We start from the raw sequence: 17,463 nt of genomic DNA on the forward strand, positions 1-17,463 counted from the left end.
ATACTGTTGCCTAGGTAGATTTAAGAAATTTTAGAGTTTAGTACCTCTATCTTACCATATTTTTGCTCCAGCCCTTAAAGTTTGAAGGCTCATAAGTCTCTACCAAGTAAGAGTTAAGAAATTCTACACATATTAATGGAATAGAAGGTAAAAACCTACTGGAAAATGGGTTCATCCATGTCGAAAGTCTTGGCACAATTGCTGTATTTTTAATCAGTTTTTCTTATTTTGTAAGCTTCTCCCTAGCGCTGCTTCTTAAGCATTATTAGATGATAAAGAAAGACTTTTACCAGCTATGGAGAAAGATCTATAGGTCTAGAATACAAGGTTTTAAATTTATATATATTTTTTTTAAAAACAAATCAAAAACAGACAGAATGAATGACAGACAACCAAACTACCTAATACCCGCCTATGCAGCGAGTCCAACAAGTACAACTACAATTACAATAACTAGACTACAACTTGAAAAAAATCTACTGCAATCCTACATGTACTACAACCATTACTATTATATTGTAATTCTCTTTCACTTATTCCCTCTCTAAAATGTATACATGCATGTACAGGTACATTAACTATTATTATTATCATTATTATTGTTATTATTATCATTATCATTGTTATTATTATAGAAAATTATTAATAATGAAAAATGGCAGATCGTTGCTGTCAGTGTCAGAAAACTGGAGTTTGTAAGTCTTGTTCTTGCGTTAAAGAAGGCAGAATCTGTACTTATAGCTACCCTTTAAGAGATAATCATTGTTATAACCAGCCTCCTGCTTCTAAATCAGTGTTCACTTCCTCGAGTAACGAAGATCTTGACACACACGTGGATGTCAGCCATTGTGACAGTGACTCTGTTCCTTCCCTCTCTCACTCGCCCCAAAGGAGCGTTACTGGTGCTTCTACTACGATGACTCCAGCAAGTGATGAGCTACCATTGAATCAACAGGAGCTGAACTCCCTGATGATCGAAGCTTATGGCCCAGACGCTCTTTGTACTACCACGCCTAACAGGAACTCAGACTGGAGATCGAGGTGGCTCTCAGTCACTCAGCGATCTGGTTCTCACTACTCTGTACCAAGGGGCCCTACTGGACACCGGTATGTGTCTTTGTTGATTGATGAGATCAAATTTCTGGCCCAGAAACAACACAGTTCCGAGAGACTCATTGTAATTACTTCCGTTATGCTTCAGCATGATAATATGGTTAAGAAGTCTGGAGACATCAAGCGTATTATTGACAAAAGACTCTCTGTGGCTTTGTGAAGATTTTGATGTTCTTGTACAGGGTGCTATCAGATGTGACAGGCATTTTCAACTGTCAAGAAAGAACAAGCATCTCTCTCCTGACCACATCACTAAGGTTTTCACCAGACTCATGTTTCAGGGAAAAGTGAGAGCTGCCATAAGGTAGCTTTCAGGTGAGTCCAGAGAGAATATGCTAAGACCCGACCACTTTGTTAAACAAAGATTGGATGATGTGTGCTCACCTACAGTACAGTGCAAAAAAAGGCTAAGTATTTACTGCGTAGCTACCTACAAACATGCAGTTCTGCTGCTTTGAATATGCATTCTGCCTGCACTACATGCATGCGCAAAAGAGCACCACATGTGCATGCACAGGGTAGTTGCACAGTGCCGGTGTGGTCAGTCATTAACCATGTGCTTAGATCCTTGGGAACGTAGCAACATTGTATAGCATCAGCACTGGACTGTCTAGGGGACTTCTTTAGTCTCTGACTTCTCTTCTTATTTCGAGGCTGTGTCAATAGTAATGAGTGCCAGGAGCTATTTGAGAGAGGCTGAGGCATCTAAGAATCGTAAGCCAAATTGTTTTTTCTAATTCTTGCTTTATTCATGCCTCGATTGTTTTACAGTGCTTTTTTTGGTATACTTTCAAGATGACAACACTGTTTCAGTTATAAGCTTGGTGGAAAGAGGTCACTTGGATGTTGGAAGTATGTGTCATGTAAAAGAAAAGAAGAAAGTATACAAAGGAGTGATAATGAGTTATGGTAAGATATTAAGTGAGGTGTGATGAAAGTTTACTATTTTTGTTCCGGCACAAAAAAAGTTTTAAATGTGGACAAACAGTTCCTGGAGGGTATATATAATCCTGATTTTATATAGGATGAAAGCATAGAAGAAGATGGAATTGAAGATAGCACTAATGGTGATTATAGCGATAAATGTCATGCTCCTATGAAACGGAAAAAAGCTATTGATATCTGAAGGATTGGTTGTTATTGAAATTAGTTTGCAAGTATTACTTATACAAAATTTTGAGTACAATTTTAAAATGATATTAATTATATGCCTATATTACCATTCATGTTACTTTGGTACGTGCTAAGATTTTTGTTTGTCACAGCTGAAGGAAAAAAACCCAAAAGAAACAAGAAGACTGAAAATAGCAAAGCAATAACGAAAACAAAAGAAGGGAAGAGGTAAATCATTTTATGCCCTGATTATAAGAATTATAATGCATTGCATTTTTATAGAACAAATATCTCAAATCAAACTTGTGTCTGTTTCTGATTACTTGTCTGATGCTACCACAGTGCATACTACTAGTGTGTCTTCTGCTGCTACTACCAGTATATCTTTTACTACCTGTAGTGTATTTTCTGCTACTCCCAGTATATATTTTGCTGCTACTAACAGTGTATTTTCTGCACCTACTATAAGTGTATTTTCTGCTGCTACCTGTGTATTCTATGCTTCTACTACCTGATGTGTATCTAACAAAGGACCTTCTACACATACTTCAACCAGCATTGTATATCAGTTATCCTCTGGTATTGTTGACACAACTGTAACTGCTACTATTACCATCACCACACCTATTTAGACTCATCAATATACAGCTAGCAATGCTCCTACTGGTGCTGAGACTGCTTCTTCAGTATATTTGTCTCATAATACAGCTGATTTACAATCACAAAGCAATACAAGGAGTTTCGACTTGCATGGTTCTGACTCACTAGAAAGCCCACAACCACTACCAGGTCCTATTAGTGACTCATATATGACGCAACCCTTCGTCCAGTTTCTACATCAATTTTGGATCAAGGTAATGGAACAATTTATTATTTCATTTATTAAGAATTAATTTATTACAGAAACATTTCATTCTCTTATTCGTGTGGACTGGCTGGAAAGACAAAACATCACTTTGCTTTCTCAGTGTCAAATCATAATGAACCATTTATTTGGAACTGTGGTAGGCTGCATCATTATGTTATACAGTTGCATAAAGAGCAATTAAAAGTTTTGCCATAGGTACAAAAAATTCAACTACTATATAATGAACCAAATCTTGGAACTAGTGATCGTCCTCTATTTTCACGTCAATATTTTTAATTTTAATCTTCTTAACTCATTCGTTTTTGCTTCTAGTTCAACAGTTACCATGTACACCACAACCACATTCTCTGGTAGTCACTCCACCACCTTCTTACCCACTAGTCAATCCACCACCACATTCTTCAGTAGTCACTCCACCACCTCCTCACCGAGTAGTCACTCCTCCAGCTCCCCCACTAGTCACTACTCCTCGGGCTGCTCCTGTCACTCCACCTCCTCCTTACCAAGTAGTCACTCCTCCAGTTCCCCAGTAGTCATTTCTCCTTGGGTTGCTCTAGTCACTCCACCACCTCCTCACCAAATAGTCACTCCTCCAGCTCCACCAGTAGTACTCCTTGGGCTGCTCCAGTCATTCTAAACCACCTCTCCCTGTAGTCGTTCCAGCAATTCAGACTCAACCAGTACTACCTCCAGATAATTAATCTCAAGTTGGGCCATCTACATACAGTTTTCATCTCATTCATCGACCCATTACTCAATCTGCTGAATCAATTTCACTTCCTTTACACTCAACTCCAATTAATCACAGCATTCCCTCTGATGTCGTTCTGATTGATCCTGACTTAGTAATTAAAAACATCCAAAACTCCAAGGGATTTCAACTGCAGGAAGGCTGGCAGTGCGTTTGGCTTCGGAGTCTTATTTTGGAGATAATCTATTACGGAAATGCACGGTTTATGAAATAAAAGGTCAAGATGCATTGCCAAAAGAAAAACTAAATGCCCTCAAGAACAAGCTTGCTGTCCATTTTAAATTTTACAATAATTCTGTTGAATTTGAACCAGTATGGTCCAAATGTGTAGGAGCTATCAATCATCAGGCTTCTGCTCTTCGAGCAAAGACTCATTTCTGTTGAGTTATCTTAGATTAAAATAGATGTTTCCATTATTATTATTATTATTATTATTATTATTATTATTATTATGTAGAAAGTAAATTAATGGTTATTATTATTGTTGTTGTTATTATTGTTTTACATTCTTCTAGTTACATTTTCTTGTTATATTTATCTTGTTAATGGTTGTTGGCTCAGATCAGTAGTATAACTTTATTGAAATGGGAGGAGTCGCTATCAGTCAATCACGTGATGTTATCCCAATACACGAGTACTCTCGCTAGCTATGGAAGGCTTAGCAACCAATCAAAAAAATGAAGAGAAGAAGACTGGCAGAAGATCTAGAACAGGGAAAGGAAGAAAGGAAAGGATGAAGCACAAAATTGAAGTACTTGTGTCCGAGAGGAATGAAAGTGACAAAAGACAGAGCAGTTAACAAGAAGGAACATGGCGTCGAAAAGGTCAGTAAACTTGGTAGTCTTAGTGGTAGGACTAAACTACTTAATGACCACTCAGAGAGAGGGATGTAAGTACCATGGTTCATGGCATTGACTTTTTTTGTAATTATTGATGTTCCTTATATTTATTACATTGATTTACATGTAGAGTGAGTAGTCAAGTTTACCATCTTTATTTTTTGAAACTTATTAATTTTGTTGCAGATCATTACTTTGTGGTTTGAGTTCAACTGCTAGAGGGACCAAGCAGAAACAATCCCCTACTACATAAGTTAGTTCCCTTTGCAGAAACAAATCCAGTACATGTCAACAAATAGTTCCCCCCTGTGGTAATTCCCAGTGGTACTCTAAATAATGTTCGCCAATTTGACAAGGGTGAGGTTAAAATTGATAAGTCACAAGTAATTGGAAGAGGAGCTTTTGGAAAATGCTTTCTTGGAGCAATAGGACCACAAAAGGCCTGCATCAAGGCAATTTGAAAGGAACCAATCTATAATCAATCGTTCCAAACCAAAGTGTTACTTCTTTTGAAATTTTGTCATGAAAATTTGCCAGTACTTTCTGGGAAAATGACATTAGATGGTGAATATAATTGTATTTTAATCTCGTGTAATCTGAACGACAATAAATCACTCGATTCACTCTTTGCTTAAAGATTTGTCTAAAGATGATACATTCATAGTGGACCATATTAACTGGAAAAATATTTCAATTGGATTTGCTAGAGGATTAAAGTATATACAAACTCATCAAAAGGGTGCTATTTTGCACAATGACTTAAAGTCTGATAATGTAAATTTAGACAAAATCTACGAAAGTTTTAATCCTATTATTATTGATTTTGAGAAGGCATGTTTTGAAGCAGATGCTAGATTACATACTCTATCAACATCGGAGAGATATAAGTATAAGAGGCATCATCCACACGTGGCTCCTGATGTTAGTGATAGATTATGTAAGCAATCGACACTGTCTGACACCTAATCTTTTGGAAGAATATTCTCAAGTATTAATGCAAAGTTAGAAGTTCAGGGTCTGAAAGAACTTGTTAAGATGTGTCTTCAATAGAAATCGAGTGATCGTCCTAATACAGTTTATATTTGTAATTTATTAAAAAAACTTTCCTGACATTTTGTTATTATACTAATAATTATGTCTGCATTTGTTTCAGTTGACATTGCTCTGTCAGTTCAATAATAATAGAATTTTACATTTTATGTCATTACATGTATATTTTTGCATATTGATTAGTCCTGTACTTGTATTCATGTATATACATGTAATAGTACCTACAGATTATTACACATGTACCAGTACATACATTTGTGAAAGTAATGTACTTCGCTGTAATGTTTAAGAATGATGCTTATTATATCCCATTTGCTTTTGCATTGTCCTTGTGTGTAGCTGGAACTGCAGACTGTTATGGTTTGATTTGTGAATTTTGTATACTTGAACATTTGTGGAAGTGATGTACATGTACTCTGCTCTATAATGTATATAATAATGATGCTTATCCTATTTGCTTTTACATTGTCCTTGTGTGTTGCTGGAACTGCAGACTGTTATGGTTTGATTTGTGAATGCTGTATAGTTATATATTTTATGGTTTTAAAAATCAGTATTTTAAAGTGATACTATTTTACTAAAATAAAATTTTAAATATGTACAATCTATGTAATTTAACCATTGAATGTGTTGTGTGTGTGAAAGAGGTCAATGTCCTGTTGGTCCACCATTTTCTTCAATTGCTTTTGGGATCACTTTCCTCAAATGACTAATGTACTTGCTACACATTATAATGTTGCCATCATGCTGTGTGCATTATAAAGTTAATGCTTGCCGGCTGACGTTGCGCATCTTTTATTGATGATTGTTTTAACATGTGCATGTTTTTATTAACAAAATAATATTATTAGGACATTGGACATTGTTTATATACAGTGTTATTTTATATTAAGAATGTCAAAAGTATCGTAATTGAGGATACCATTAGTAAGCATATGTTATGTCTAAAATAGATGCATTCACATAAATGTATGATCCAATCAGAAACAATGTAGATGCTACCGTTATCATTATTAGTTAGTATTCACATTCATACTTTTTACAGGTACTTGCTTGGCACAATGACTACAATGTGGTATTAAATTTTGAGGTTTGATGTGATTGGTAATAAAGTTTGTTCACCATTACCGTTTGTGCTATAGTTATCATTAGCCCTTGAGTTTACATTGCTTGCTTTTGACATGTTTCTATTACTATGCTTTAGAGGTAATTTCAGCTGGAAAATGATTTGCAGACTCAGCAATACTTTTGCTTGATATTGGAATTTGCAATATATTTAAAAGGCAATTCTGTATTTAGATTGTTGTTACTAAATTAAGTTACCTACTTATTAAATGTAACTTAATGTTTATTTGCAGCTCCTTTATTAGTAGTTGTATCACGTGAAAGGAGGTGCCAGGTTACATCGGTATGGGTTTTATATTACTGTAGTCTTAGCAATGGAATATGTAGTAAGATGGAGAGTAATATATTTTGTTGTAGATTATGACTCTAGGTTACATACTATATATTTGCTTAATGATTATATCATTAATTATGGCCACAGTAAGTACTTTCGTTACTCAATATAAATGAATGCTTGCAAATGCATCTTTTGTTGTGTACATGCATGTTCTCATTAATACATAATTAATCGTTCGCATATTGGAATGGTTTTGTTGGGTCTATTAATGTATATTTGCACAATGCATGTCTCATAAAAGAAACTTAATTTAGGATGGCATGAGTCAGCAAACTGAACGGTATATGTCTAATTTAAATGTACAGTGTATGTATGAGTCAATCATAGCTTAATATGCATTGTGGAGCTATACATGTCATACATGTATATTAATTGTTGATAAATGCATGTATGCTACTGTTAATTTGGTAGTAAATGTATAATTTTACATTCACAATTTAAACAGGAACATATTTTACACAAGAACTTTAATGTGATGAGAATATGGTCCGATTTGGCAAGGGATTTAAAAGGTGAAGGGTTATTCCTTTTTGTGAGTAGATGTATCTTTATAGTAGTTTGTAATGTATGTTTGTGACAAACGTAAGTTACATTATGCATAGACTTGTACATAGCCTGTGTGTTTACTTTGCTTACAGTTGATGATGTTTCTTTCTTACTTTGTTTTAAGGTATTTTCAGCAGCAAATGATTTATTGATTCTGCATTAAGTAATGTAATACTTTCATTGCATGGTAAATGTCTAAGTCTACTATCTGATTTCGTTTGTTGTCACTTAATTAATTTCTTTTAAATAATCATCATTGTAACAATGTTTTGTCGTAGCTCTTTGATCAGTGGTGCTTTCACACTGGATGAGACACCAGTTCTAGCTGCACAGGTTTCATATTGTCATTGTCTTAGCAAATGAATACATAGTAAGATAGAATATTGTGAGATTCCATAGTTTTTTATTTTTGTGTTATAGACCATGGTCCATGGCTATAATTCTTTTGGACGATTAGTATTGATTACCTGATTAACTATTACAACAGTATGTAATTTCTTTACTTGTTATTATAATTAAGTAATCTATATTACATGTATTTGTATTGTAGGAAGATTGAAGCACAAGTATTTAATTGTTTTGTGTTGTTGAACAAACACTAATTTTAAAGGGTAACTGAAATGATTTTTTGAGGTATTTATTTTATTGGCTTAATATGATTGCCTGAACTTTTTAATGAAGTATGACAACTCCCATTGTTCAAAAAAAATTATTCACTGAGATATGAGCTTTCAAAAATGCCCTTTTTGCTTCCTGCCATTTTACTTCCTGTCGGTGGGTGTGGCTAAACGTGACGTCATTTAGGTCAGACTGGTGATTAATCCATTCCTTTATAGGGGGAAATAATGCTTCATTCTCATGCCCAGTAATGTAGTAGCATTAATTTAAAGGCTGAGATCATTAGCTCTCATTATTCTAAGCATGCAACTGCAAGAAAAAGACTACAAGTAGCAAAGAAAAAGATTCACCTACTCATTGTATTTTAACATTTTCTTGCAGTTGCATGCTTAGAATGAGAGCTAATGATCCCCATCTTTAAACTAGTGCTACTACAATACTAGGCATGAGAATAAAGCATTATTTTCCCCTATAAAGGAATGGATTAATCACCAATCTGCCCCAAATGACGTCATGTTTAGCCAAGCTCACAGACAGGAAGTAATATTGCAGGAAGCAAGAAAGGCATTTTTGAAAGCTCATATCTCAGTGAATAATTTTTTTGAACAATGGCAGTTGTCACACTTCATTAAAAAGTCCAAGCAATCATATTAAGCCAATAAAATAAATACCTCAAAAAATCATTTCAGTTACCCTTTAAGCTTATCATTAATTTTGAAAAGATTTTGATATTTTAAAATTGAGTAATTGTATCTTTGTATATACATGCACATGTATCTATTAATAATAATAGTGCTATTATTATTATAATAGTATTAATGATTATCTATTCGAACCTGACCTAATTTATATAACAATGATAATAATAATAACAGTAGTATTGTACATGTAGAATGTTATGTTTCTTGATTACTATACTAGAAGCACTATATCAAACAATGTGTACATACAATGGCTTGCGAAGACTTTTCTTTTGGATGTACTATAAAAGTATCTATCATAAAATAAACAAATACATGTTCATCTATTTACTTTAATTATCAGCCATATGTAGCTCGCTACACATAATAATACACGTATGAAATCTAAAAAGTGAAATAGTATTTAGTGACAGTTTTAGCATTAGTTTTGGTTTTGGTAGAATAGTTTTATTTTGTGTTTGAAAAGTTGTTATCCACTGAAACTGTGACTGTACACAGTTTACTGAAACTTAGCAAATATTCTTAGTTTACCGTACATGTATTAGTTTAGTAGGCTACAGTACCGCTCAGCTATAAGTTTACTTAACGTGTACACGACACGGGTGCAGCTAGTCTATGCACGCAAGGCACACTAGTGCAAGGTAGCGCCTGGATCGTGTATTTATCATGTAAATCGTGTAGCTTATCACTTTCTGTGGTGCACAAGTGTAGTCTAGTGCAGAGTACACGTAAAAGTGGCATGGTCTTTATACATGCATGTCATATTATTTTAATGTGTTAATATATTTTTTGATATGTCTAAGGATACATGTATGCATTTCATAAAGTAAGTATACTGTACCACACATGCTCACTTCACTGCCACGTGAAAAGTATTTCAGCTAGCTGCCTATATAAGTAGCTGAGGTTGCTCACTGTTGCTGTGCTAAGACTAAGTCTGAAAAGTTGCCAAGCGAGATTGATTCAGATTGTTAAACATCTGTGGTAGCGACATTGCGACAATTGTAGTGCCAGTATGACCACGAGGACTGTAACGAACAGCTCAAAGAAATATTACCTCCTGGAGTTTAAAGTAGACAATGGTCTCGTCGTGGTACCAGAGGAGGCATTAGGAGGAGGTTCCATTGAAATAAATGAAGAAATCATTTACAAGAAGTATGCCTGCATTGTAGTCGACAAAGGTGAGTATGTGACTTTCAGTTTCTTGTTATCATGGTTTTATTAGGAAGTGAAAAGGATATGATGATGAAAGAACAAATATATTTGGACAATGATGTAAGCTTGGTATCGGGTCTTTGTGTGTATGTACCTTCATTTGTATACAGGATGAAGTTACTGATACTGCTGGAAAATCTAATGAGAAAGGGGCTAAGAAGAAGAGAGTTTTGAATGTAAGCTGTATAGTTCACATGTGTATGTACCTTCATTTGTATACAGGATGAAGTTACTGATACTGCTGGAAAATCTAATGAGAAAGGGGCTAAGAAGAAGAGAGTTTTGAATGTAAGCTGTATAGTTCACATGTGTATGTACCTTCATTTGTATACAGGATGAAGTTACTGATACTGCTTGGAAATCTAATGAGAAAGGGGCTAAGAAGAAGAGAGTTTTGAATGTAAGCTGTATAGTTCACATGTGTATGTACCTTCATTTGTATACAGGATGAAGTTACTGATACTGCTTGGAAATCTAATGAGAAAGGGGCTAAGAAGAAGAGAGTTTTGAATGTAAGCTGTATAGTTCACATGTGTATGTACCTTCATTTGTATACAGGATGAAGTTACTGATACTGCTTGGAAATCTAATGAGAAAGGGGCTAAGAAGAAGAGAGTTTTGAATGTAAGCTGTATAGTTCACATGTGTATGTACCTTCATTTGTATACAGGATGAAGTTACTGATACTGCTTGGAAATCTAATGAGAAAGGGGCTAAGAAGAAGAGAGTTTTGAATGTAAGCTGTATAGTTCACATGTGTATGTACCTTCATTTGTATACAGGATGAAGTTACTGATACTGCTGGAAAATCTAATGAGAAAGGGGCTAAGAAGAAGAGAGTTTTGAATGTAAGCTGTATAGTTCACATGTGTATGTACCTTCATTTGTATACAGGATGAAGTTACTGATACTGCTGGGAAATCTAATGAGAAAGGGGCTAAGAAGAAGAGAGTTTTGAATGTAAGCTGTATAGTTCACATGTGTATGTACCTTCATTTGTATATACAGGACGAATTTACTATCATTGACGTTGTGAAATCAAGCAAACCATCTTTCACCAGTAATACTGTAAGTTGTGCTGTAGCTTCTTTATCACATAGCCTGTTTCATTTATTGTCTATACACACATGTATATAGGATGATCATGATGTTACTATAATTAATTCTGATTCTTCATCAAATACTTCATTTTCTGTATGTCCTCCTGCATGTACCTTCCATAACACGTTCACTGGTATCTTGATTTATGTAGAATTCAAGCTACAACACGCCACCACCTTCGTCAAAAACTCACGACATCATTGACAATTATCATTTTCTTCCGAAGGTATTGGAAAATATAATCAATAGTTAAATAAAATTTTGCATGTTTCTTATAGGAAAAATGTTCATGCATAATTAGCAATGAAAGAATCGAAAGAAAAGTTAAAAAAATGGAGAAATTCCTTTTTAAATATGGATACACATATACTGATGGTGGTGATGATGATGACGATATTCCTCCCCTCCCTCCTCCAATCGTAAAGGATGATTTGACCTCGTGCAATCCATTCAGCACTCCAACTAATGGGCCATCAAAGTACTCATTGGAAACTCTTGAGAATTTTCCATCAACAAACCCGTTCAAAACTCCCACAAATCCTCCATCAACGAACCCGTTTGAAACTCCCACAAATCCTCCATCCACGAACCCATTCCACAACCCATTTATAACTACTACAAATTTCCAGACTCCTCAGCAACAAACTCCTCCTGCCCTTCCTCCACTAATACCACAATTAGACCTTTCTTATATCAAAAGGAACAGCTCTTCACGACCAAACTTCTCTAAAAACCTGATTTCTCAGCTAATTGATGAGGATGAGTGGGCAAGACAAAATGTCAGTGGAACGAGGGGTAAGGATGCTATAAACCAAGACATCATAACATATGTGAAAACATGTACGTTTTACATGTATCCAGCTCAAGTGGGGGAGGACCTGAATACTGCTTGGAGACAATGCACACGAGCGATAGATGCTGGATCGAGGGGAATTATCAGGAAAAAGAAGATTTAGTTTGTTGTTATGTGATTTGATGAAAAATAAAGATAAAACTTTATAAAACATAATGTAATTGTATCAGCCTACAGACAGGGAGTTCCATGGAACCCCCCCTTGACAAAAGAAGTTGTCTTCTGTTACAATTTTCCTCCAACACAAATATTGTTAGAATACAGTACACAGTCCTTGTGAAATATAATACAGATGGATGTACAATTATGCCTCTTACATCTTCCACTAAAGTATCTCCTTTGCACATCATAAAGATATCTTATTTTCTTTCTTTGGTAGTACCACCTCACCCCTCCCATTAACCATACCCTCACCACTCCCACAAATTTTCAAAATTAATACATTAATATTTGTTATTTACAATAACATATTTACACTTTATATTGTAAGTACATGTACCATTGGTGGCCTTGGACTGTCCCTTCTAAAGGAAGACAATAACGGTAGTAACTCATTAAAATAAATTTAACAAACAGATTTATTTCTCTTTTGGCGTCGTCGCCATCTTGGCTGTGGCCTCTCCCCTAACCTGTCCCACACTAAAAGAAAATGCATTAAGACATTTTAAAATTAAACACATGTACCTGATCTCTTCTCTACTACTTCCTCTTCAGGAGGATCAGTCTGCTCTTCAGTCTCCTGATGAGCAGACTGATCCTCCTGATGAGCCTTGTCAGAGTCTGCAGGCTCTAATAGTCTCCATGCTATAGCGTGTAAAGCTTCAGGTAATTTGTGTCATACTTACGCCTTTTCCTCATTACATCTTCTGTGAGCAAAATTAGTAAATGTACATTTAAATGTATTATGTACCTTTTTTTGTAAAATTTCTATCCAATTTTTTCTCTATACAAATCAATACAATGCTGTAACTGCCTGTACTTTGCCATACTTTCAGTCTTCTCTAAATATACACAAATACATGTACAATTAATGTATAATACATGTATATATTTTATACCTTTCACATCTTCTACCAAACTATCTTCATAGCATGTAACAGTAAAAACTGAAACAATTTTGGCATGCATACCTTCAACATGGACTTCAATAATCTCTTCATTATTTTCAGCCATTTTTCTAAAATTTACAGAAATAACATGTGCTAGAATATACTTACTTTATACGTAGCTCTCACGCAGCACAATCTCATTGGTCAGCTGAAGTAACACCCATTTCATAGCTCTGAACAAGATTGTTATCCCTTTTGATAAAACAATATTAAATGATCAACAAGCACACTACACACTCATTACCTGTTTTTTTAAGACAATCACTTCATGAGTTCCACTCTACAAATGGGATCAATCAACAGTTTTGATTAGCATTTCCATTGAGATCCACACATCTGCCGGGATCAATCACTACTTTTTAGGTATAGCACTTAATAACCAGAAGCTTCCCCATTTACTTCTATTACTTTTGGCATAACTTTCTGCAGGTGGTCAATGTATTTCGAGCATACAGTTGGTGTCAAAGTTTTCCAAAATGTAGCTATACCACTAACAAGGGAGTCCAAATTTTTTGGCTTATGGTGGGTGCGGAGAAAGTATTTTAACGACCCCCACACATTTTCTATAGGATTCAAATCTGGACTTTCTGCTGGCGTTTTCCACCAATTGATAGAATGATCCTCAAGGTATGATTTCACAAGGCGGCTAGTATGCTTGGGATCATTATCTTGTTGGAAACGATAATCACCATCAGGAAAGTGGCTGCTGATGAAAGGAAGCAAGCCATCCTGTAGAATAGTACAATAATGCTCAGCTTTCATTATCCCTTTGAATATTACCAATTCTGTAGTACCTCTCTTCGATATGCCGCCCCATATATGAACTTTGATGGGATGCTTAGGCTTTGGTTTCATCTTCCTGGCTTCTTTCTGCTTACGAAAGCATAGGCGGCCATGACTGTCCAGCTGCACTGAGCATTCATCAGTAAAAATGACATTGTCAAATTGCTCATTTTCCATCAATCTGTCCTTGCACCAGTCTAATCTCTTTGTCTTATTGGCCTCTCTCACCAGCTGACAGTACTTAGGGCGAGTAGCTCTCCAGCCCAGTTGGTATCTTGCTCTTTTAATTGTACTGATAGACACCGCGAGGCTTGGCCATTCCTTAAGAAGATCATCCCTCAGAATCCTGGCAGTGATCTCATCGTTCTTCTTCAAGCTCTCGTCAATAAACGCCAACTGATCTTCATTAAGAAGCTTTGATCGCTTCTTTGACAAGTCACCAACGGTACCGCTAGCCTTAAACTTCCTGAGGATCTTTTGGATTCCAGTCTTAGAAATAATAATGTCTTCTTGATCGAGTCTCTCTTGAATTGACTGAAGAGAATATCCATGAGTTCTTAAAAGAACTATTCTTCTTCTCGTTTCGACAGAAACTCTTCCCATTCTTTGTCCCGCTCCTCCAGTAGTAGTATAGTAGGTAGTTACAGGCCACCCACTTTTTGACACCCGTGCACGTGCACGTGCGTTTGCACGTGCACGCTCACTGCACGTGCAGCGATCGCCCACGTGCAGCAAGCGCATGCCTACGTGCATAGAAAAAATTCACGAGCGCCACACGCGGGTAAAGCTGGAGATCACGCGTGTAAACGAAAACTTATAGCTGAGCGGTACTGTACATGTACATGCAAAATAATAATGTCAATGAATTATAATGTCATGCATCAAACAGGTCTACAAAAGTAACAGAGTGTAATATACATATGTACATACACACAAAAATAATCATAATTATTAATGAACCTCTCATGCACACTGGTAGAGCCAGTCACCATGCACTCCACTCTTGACAGTTTCCCCTTTAGTCCACAATCCACTGACTCTCAACAGCATACCAGCAAACAATAGCTTCCTTGATATGTACATTCCTTTATCAATCTGTGAGTCAATAAGAGTTAAGAGAATACATGTACAGTATATACCAGTGAATTGGTAAACCTCCACATGTATATTATAGTCATACATGTACATACAATTGAACCAATAAATATTACACTTGCACACTGTACATGTAGCAACAATTACATGTGTAACAGTGTTCACCAGAAGTAAGTGGTTTAATATTATGTTTTTACCAAGCAAGGAACCCACTATTTACAAAAATCACACATATTAATAGCAAGGTACAAATCTGGAACATTCTAGCCCAGAATGTTCCAGTAAACAAAAAGAATAGTCCACACAACAAAGGAATAGTCCAGTAAATGAAAAAGAATAATCTAGAATGTTCTTAAATGGTACACAAAAATTAAATGCCTGTCCTTTTGTTTCTACTATTACAACATGTAAATGCAATAAACATAAATGTACATGTACTCCATGCTGATACTATACATGTACATGTATACTGTACACTGTTTGCTATCGCCTGTAGAATATTAAAACTTATTAATTCATTTAGGTTTCAGTATACCAATTTTTAAGAATGCATTAATTGATTATATTAAATATAATAATTGCTATAAATTTAAATTTATAAAGATACTGTATATATATTCTCATTTATAATTTTTCAAATATTGACTCATTGACTCATTATAGTATCATTGTATCACACATGCTTGTACATGCACTGCTAGAGTTCATACTCATAACTCACTTAAAATATGAATTCAACCAAATCAAGTGTCACTTCATCTTTATCCACTCTCCTAATACACACTTCCCTCAGTCCACTGAGATTGATGGCATGAGCTACCTCTCCACTGATACTAAGAGGACCACCTAAAAATAAAAGGACACTTAATTTGGCACAATTTTTGAGCAACTTTAAAAATTTGTAAAAAAACCAAATTTGATCGGAATAAGCTCAAACTTTCTACACAATATAAAAACATGTACATGCATTGGGAAAAATTGTAAAAATAGAGAATTCCTTCTTTGTGATTTTTTGGCTAAATACCCTGTACTAAAGTACTGGGACAAGAGCCTGAGGATGCACAAGGACTACGCCAATATCCTGTGGAAAACCATCATAAAATGGCAGATCAAATATTCAGGCACAATGTCTAAACATTGTTTGAATGTAATTCAGGCTCCCAGGTACACGTTACAAAATGAAAAAATCATAAACAAACAAAACCATAACTTGACACACTTCAAAAATTCTAAAAAAAGTAAAAACTAATCTTACCTTTAGCTGTACATCTGCAGGAATCTTACTCACTTCAAGTAAAAGATTTCCATTACAATTAATACAATTAGCCTCTTCAGCAATTTCTATACCACTAGGTCTTCTTCTACAATGTATAAACATGTCACAACATTTTATAAACTATGATACGTACCACAAAATTTCTAGGATGAGTTTTAGCTTTAAAACTTTAGATTTCTGAGTAGTATTTGCTTAGTCAGGCTGGACAGAAAATCCGCCATTTTTAATTACTGCACTTTACACCACGCCTACATAACATCATAAAATTAACTCTTTGTTTACTCAATTTATTATGAATTTAACTTCAGCTGTTTTTATAGGATGAGAGTAGGTTTTTTCCTACTCTTTTCTGCTCCTTTCTTCCTGCTGTCGTAAGGAATAGTAGCTCCAAGAGTGATACATTTTATCCAGCCAGACATGGAAGCGTTAGCCAGGCTCAACCAAACCTCTACAATCCTTTCGTGGAGGACTCCTACTCATTCAGACACTACCTCTCCTGTAAACTACCAAACGAGGTAACTCTAATTTTATTTCATGATTATACCAAGGAATATATGCATGAATGTGTAAGGAGGATATACCATTGTTGAAGGGTTGCCAGCAAGGGGACCAATAGAAGGTCTTGTTGCCATTGGGTATGATAGAAAGCACTAAGAATGGTAGTCTGGCCCCGCCTCTTCGTCGCGTGGGGGGTGGCGCAGAAGAGTCTGGTGACACTGCTACAGAATCCCCCGCGTGACGAAGAGGCGGGGCCAGACTATTAGAATGGAGGTTGATAAAGGCATACTAAATAGCTAGTAATCTTTTGCAAGTTCAGGTTGGGAAAGCTATTGGCCAAAATAAAGACAGCCATTTTGTACCATTATGTGTATGGCGGTATGCTCAAATTAAAACACACCAATCACTAAAAACTTAGCACCCCTCTACAATTACCAGCCATACGGTATTATGATTGAAGTACTGAGGCACT

The 17,463-nt window shown here is 35.5% G+C and overlaps 1 protein-coding gene and 1 long non-coding RNA gene across 3 annotated transcripts; one reads left to right on the plus strand and one right to left on the minus strand.

The window, feature by feature from the left end:
- Positions 1 to 9,861: 9,861 nt before the first annotated feature.
- On the plus strand, positions 9,862 to 12,833 carry LOC109580313 (uncharacterized). 2 transcript variants are annotated; one of them, XM_019993349.1, is made up of 14 exons: positions 9,862 to 10,242; positions 10,287 to 10,336; positions 10,387 to 10,452; positions 10,499 to 10,564; positions 10,611 to 10,676; positions 10,723 to 10,788; positions 10,835 to 10,900; positions 10,947 to 11,012; positions 11,059 to 11,124; positions 11,171 to 11,236; positions 11,285 to 11,344; positions 11,414 to 11,470; positions 11,529 to 11,603; positions 11,656 to 12,833. In XM_019993349.1, the coding sequence occupies exons 1-14, from the start codon at positions 10,077 to 10,079 to the stop codon at positions 12,331 to 12,333; spliced, it is 1,614 nt and encodes a 537-aa protein (XP_019848908.1). In that variant the 5' UTR covers positions 9,862 to 10,076; the 3' UTR covers positions 12,334 to 12,833. The 2 variants fall into 2 exon arrangements, with proteins under 2 accessions (XP_019848908.1, XP_019848909.1); XM_019993350.1 differs by lacking the exon at positions 11,059 to 11,124.
- Positions 12,834 to 15,941: 3,108 nt separating this feature from the next.
- LOC109580304 (uncharacterized) lies at positions 15,942 to 16,372 on the minus strand. Its single transcript, XR_002184161.1, has 2 exons — positions 16,242 to 16,372; positions 15,942 to 16,063 (listed from the first exon to the last, which is right to left on the minus strand). It is a non-coding gene; the product is annotated as an uncharacterized LOC109580304 (long non-coding RNA).
- Between the last annotated feature and the right edge of the window lie 1,091 nt (positions 16,373 to 17,463).

Source organism: Amphimedon queenslandica, unplaced genomic scaffold (assembly GCF_000090795.2).
Source record: "Amphimedon queenslandica unplaced genomic scaffold, v1.1 AMPQUscaffold_13498, whole genome shotgun sequence".
NCBI lineage: Eukaryota > Metazoa > Porifera > Demospongiae > Haplosclerida > Niphatidae > Amphimedon > Amphimedon queenslandica.

Bases quoted from the DNA above. Each gene is read 5' to 3' on its own strand.
- LOC109580313 (XM_019993349.1), top strand. From the start codon at position 10,077: ATGACCACGAGGACTGTAACGAACAGCTCAAAGAAATATTACCTCCTG. The intron at 10,337-10,386 runs GTAAGCTTGGTA...ATTTGTATACAG, and splicing joins AAATATATTTGGACAATGAT to GATGAAGTTACTGATACTGC. The intron at 11,471-11,528 runs GTATGTCCTCCT...TGATTTATGTAG, and splicing joins CATCAAATACTTCATTTTCT to AATTCAAGCTACAACACGCC.